General features: G+C 58.9%; 1 protein-coding gene across 1 annotated transcript; it reads right to left on the minus strand.

Moving 5' to 3' along the window:
- Nucleotides 1-1,245: 1,245 nt before the first annotated feature.
- Nucleotides 1,246-2,883, minus strand: TMEM158 (transmembrane protein 158). The gene has a single exon (XM_041763086.1). The coding sequence runs from the start codon at nucleotides 2,745-2,747 to the stop codon at nucleotides 1,881-1,883; it is 867 nt and encodes a 288-aa protein (XP_041619020.1). The 5' UTR covers nucleotides 2,748-2,883; the 3' UTR covers nucleotides 1,246-1,880.
- Between the last annotated feature and the right edge of the window lie 2,202 nt (nucleotides 2,884-5,085).

Consider the following 5,085-nt stretch of genomic DNA (forward strand, 5'->3'; position numbering starts at 1 on the left):
AAGGCCATCACCCTCGCCCCCTCCTCTCTCTTGGTTGGCCTTGGCTGGAGACAGCCCTGGATTCCAAAGAGCCAGATGGGCAGTTGAAGCTGCAGGGCAATGACCCAACCTCTCCTTCAGTTTCCTGTGGAAAGGGGTCTCATGTCTTTAATATGATAGGGAAAAAAAAATGATAGGGAAAAAAAAATGATAGGGACATCCCGAGATAAAAGGAGGCTACATATTTTGAAGGTTCCCTTCTGCTAGTACACAGTAGTTCTCAAACTTGAAACACACCAGGATCCCCTGGAGGGCCTCCTAAAACACAGATTGCCGGGCCCCACCCAGAGTTTCTGATCCAGTTGGTCCTGGATGGGGCCTCAGTTTTGCATCTCTGAAAAGTTCCCAGGTAATGCTGATGTTGCTGGTCCAGAGATCTCACTGAGATCTACAGCTCTGGAATAGTATCAATTATTCATTCAAAAATGGGGGGAACCGGAGGAAGGGAAAGTAGCTTTCAAAATCTTTTTAAAAGGCTTTTAAAATGGTTTTTATATGGAGTCAATTTAAGGATTTTTCTTTTATCCTTCTTCTGAAAACCGGGAAGAATCTGAAACTACTGCCCAGAAGACACCTTAATAACATGGACACCAGGAGTGAGGAAAGCCTCGTGGTTGTAAGACCTACTAAGCTGCCAAGAGTTTACCTTAAAAGAAAAAAAAAAATCTTATTAATGCCAAAACAGTACCATAGGTTTTAAAACTAGCTTTTGAAATGTGCTCATAGGTTAACGTTTCTGCACAAAGGAAATCTATGTGCTTTTTAAAATGAGCCATTTAAACAAATAAATAAATAAATAAATAAATAATAAAATGAGCCATTTCAGTGAAAGATACCTAGCACAGGGGAATTTATGGACTTTGCCAGTTTGGCATTTTACTGGGTGTTTCACAGCCTGTGAGGGAAGGGACAAAAAAGACAAATCGCATAAAACCCTGTATGCCATCTTGAGGAAGGTCAGTGAGGAGGAGGGTGGGGTGAGGATGGGTGGGTGTTGGGGGGCAGCCTGGTGAGCCCTGAAACAATGGCCATTAGGGCAGGTAATATAGTTTTCATCTCCTACTTCTCCTAGACAGGCATTATTAACCCCTCTCTGACTCTGGAGAATCCCTCCCTCCGTTTTCAGGGCAACATCTTGTATAATTCCTGGATTCCTTTTCCTAAATCAAATAAAGAAAAAGCTACGTACGCATCTCTGGAGGAAAAAGTCTGTATTAAAAGCCAAAAAACCAAACCAAAACAGAAAAAAAGAACCAAAAAACAAAAAAACACAGAAGTACAAGAAACGCCCACCAGGCCACGTCACTGGATAGATCGACTTGGAAAAGGTTCATAAAAGTTCATTTTTAGCCGTAACAATATGTGGGTGTGAAATCCTTCCCATGCCCCTCCCCACCCCTTTTAAATAAATTAAAAAAAGAAAAAACAACAAACTTCAAATACTATGTCTGGATACAAAGAGCTTCTCTTACTACAGCAATAGCAATTTGGATTTTTTCTTTTTTTTTTTTTTTACTAAAACTTTCATTTAAAACAGTTATTAAATATATAAAACGAATACACAGGATTTGGTCGTTTTCTGCCAAGAATCTAGGGCACGTGGGTGCGGGGAGGGGAGCGCTGGGGGGTACATCGGAGGGGAGCGGGCCCCGGTTTCGCTCCTCTGGGCCACCCCTGGGCGCCGGGCTGGCACCTGCCTGCGGGGCGGAGGCGCCGGGGCCCCCGGAGGCCCCTGCCCGGGGCCCGGGAGAGGAGGACCTGGCGGTCACTAGGGCTCGAAGCACAGCGGCCGGCGCGCCCCGGGGGAGCGCGGGGGCGCGGGGGCGCGGGGGCGCGGCGGGTCACTTGGCCGCCGCCCCCGAGGTGACGGTGACGGCGGCGGCGGCGGCGGCGGCGGCGGCGGCGGCGGCGGCGGTGGTCCCCGCGGGCACGGCGGCGGGGGCGGCCCGGCGCTGCTCCATGCCGTTGGGCAGGAAGCCGGCGATGATGGGCACCGGCCAGATGAGGGCGGCCACGCTCCACACCACGATGACCAGGGTCATGAAGCAGGCGACCAGCGTGGACTCGATGGGCTTGCGGTTCAGCCGCCAGCCCGGCTCGCCCTGCAGCTCCTCCAGGCTGAAGTCCAGGCAGCAGAAGTGCAGCGGCTCGCCCTGCAGCCACAGCGGCCCGGGCTCGGCGGCGGGGTAGGCGGGCAGCGCGGTGGGCGCCCCGGCGGCGGCGGCGGCGGCGGGGGCGGGGGCGGGGGCGGGGGCGGCGGGCCGGAGGCGGCCGGGGCGGCGGCCGCGCACCCAGCCGCAGCCCACGCACAGGCGCAGGTCCTGCTGCGCGCCGCCCGCCGCCAGCCCCAGGTGCTCGATGAGCAGCGGCGGCCCGACGCGGTGGAAGGCGGCGGCGAAGAAGGCGCGGCCGTGCGCGTTGGTGGAGAAGAGCAGCAGGTCGCACTGCAAGCCCCGCGGGCGGCCCCAGCGCACGAGCAGCGAGCTCAGCATCTGCCGCTGCACGCTGATGTTGCACGGCGCCGCCGCCGCCGCCTCCGGGCCCGGGCGCTCGGGGGGCGCGGGGGGCGCGGGGGGCGCCGAGGCCAGCAGGCGCGGGGCGGCGGGCTCGCCGGACGACGCGTTCACCGAGGCGTTGGGGGGCGCCCCGCCGAGGCCCGGCGGCAGCGGGCAGGCGGCGGCCAGCAGCGCGGCGAGCGGGAGCAGCATGGCCTGCGGCGGGCGCCTACGCGCGCGGGGCGGGCGGCGGCTGCATGGCGCACGGCGGGGCCCGGAGAGCGGACGGCGGGGCCCGGCGGGGCGGGGCGGGGCGGGGCGGGGGCGCTCGGGCTCGCGGCTCGCGGCTCCCGGCTCCCGGCTCGCGGCTCCCGGCTCCCGGCGGCGGCGGCGGCGGCTCCTCGCTCGGCGCGGGGATCCCTCCCGGCCCGGCTGCGTCTGGGGTTCCCCGCCGCCCCCGGAGCGGGCGCCCTCGGACGGCCGGGCGGCTCTGCGGGGCCCGGCGCTCGCCGGCAGCAGGATTCCCCGGCTCGGCTCCGCCTCCCGCGCCGCGCCCCGCCCCGCCCCGCCCCGCCCCTCCCCTCCCGCCCCGCCCCGCCCCGCCCCGCCCCTCCCGGCCGAGGCTCCGCCGAGGGCGGGGCTGCACGCGAGGGCGAGGCTGGGGCCCGGGCCGGCGCGGGCACGAGCGGGGCGAGGGTCGCTAGCGCGGCGGGGCCTCGGACTCCGGGCGCAGGAGCGGGCTCGGGGCACAGCTGCGGCCCCGCGGGGGACGATGCCCTTGCGACGTGTCGCCTTGGGGCTCACCTGCACCACTCTCGTCTGCGCAAGGGGAAACTGAGGCCGAGCGAGGGCCTCCCCGAGGCCACCGCGCGAGCCGGAACCAGGCCACGCCGCTCAGTTCGGGGCCACGAAGCTGGCTTTCTCCACGGTGGCTCTTAACACCTCAAACCTGCAGACTTTTATTTTCTGATGCGCCTCGGACACACTAGACCCGCCTGGCATTCTCCTCGGGGCAAGCGGGACCCCGAGGAAGATGCCAAGAACTCACCTGGGGAGTCTTGGGTGGAGATGGGCAGGTGCGGCCGCGGGGGCCCCGGGGAGCTTCGCCCCGGTGCGAGCCCCTGCCACAGGGACGACTCATCATCCCCGCTAGGAGATCGGGTCGGGGACGTCTGTCGAGAATAAGGAGCCACCATCAGATTCCTATTTTAAAACACTTTCCAAGTAATTTGGCCTCTTACCTTTTGGGGGGGAAATCAGGGATGCCTGTTATGGGAACGACCTATGCGCTTCCTGCGTCTGACACGGCCAGGGGGGAGGGCGCTGCGAGACGCAGTCAGCAGAACGGCCCTCGCGGAGGTAAGTTGCCTGAGCAGAGCCGTACTTTGCATTAGGCACTGTGGCTGAATAGGTTTCTGGAAGCTTTGTCTGTTGTTTCCAACAATGAATAAAACCAGGTTGGAAAAGATGTAAACACAGCCTCAAGATACCCGAACCTACTACCTGCGTATTTCCAGCTGGGCAGGTCATCATTCAGACTTGGCCTTGGTTTCCCCACCTGAGCAGGGGAGTCCGTGGTACCCGTGTAGAAGGGATACTCTGATAAATGCACCCAACTCAGTGTCTGTCTGTCTGTCCACGGAAGTGCTCACCTGAGGGCTGCTCTGCTGGACTTACTACCTGCCCTGCCTGAGTTGGCTCTGCGGAAGGGTCCTTGGTTTCTACAAAAAGGGTTAGTTTCCCCTAGGAGATAGGATTCCCCTTTTGTTTAAGCCTTTTGTGCTGGGCAGTGATGCTCCCAGAAAGAATAATGTGCATTTTCATGCTTTTACTAAAAATTACTCTTCCTATAAGCCTTGCATGTCAGGAGCAGAATCTGTTGACTGCTGTTGGGGAACTGAGCGGCGTGGCTAGTGAACAGCCCAAGAAGAACACCAGGTAAAGTGAGAGCTGGGCGAGGCCCAGTCTTCAAGGTGTGCGTTCTAAGCCCGCCGCTGTGTACAACAGTGGGTGACACTCTCTGGGGTTTCAGCCAGAGGTGGGGGCCTCCCGGCTTTGTCTGGTCTGCGGGGAAGGCAATAACAAAGGGAGAAGGGAGAAGGGAAAGTCTTCAAAGGGAGAAGACGAGGATCTGTTTGGAGGGGGGACAAGTAGTTTCCTGCAAAGTTGTACCACCGTAGCCCTGTGTCCTGGCAACCTGCCCTCTGCCCAATCTTCCAACACGGGCCACAGGCTCCGACACCTCTCCTTCATTCAGAGGGACAGTCAGTTCCTGTGTTTTCTAGACTGATTTGCTGACTTTTTGGACAATTGGAATTTGGGAAGAAAAGATAACAATTGTTATTTTCTGTCCTATTTACTGCTATTTAACCAGCAACAAGAAAAGTACCTAGCACAGGGGAGAGGCTCAGAACTAGTGGCATCTCTCCTTATGGAGGCTGGGTTCCTCCTTTGAACATAAGAGAATATATGATGCAAATCTATTTTATCTTGAGAAAAATGTTCAGTTGAGCTTCTTCTTAAAGATGCATGTTTTGGGGTGCCTGGGTGG

The sequence above is a fragment of the Vulpes lagopus genome, chromosome 7 (genome assembly GCF_018345385.1).
Source record: "Vulpes lagopus strain Blue_001 chromosome 7, ASM1834538v1, whole genome shotgun sequence".
In the NCBI taxonomy this organism is placed as follows: Eukaryota; Metazoa; Chordata; class Mammalia; order Carnivora; family Canidae; genus Vulpes; species Vulpes lagopus.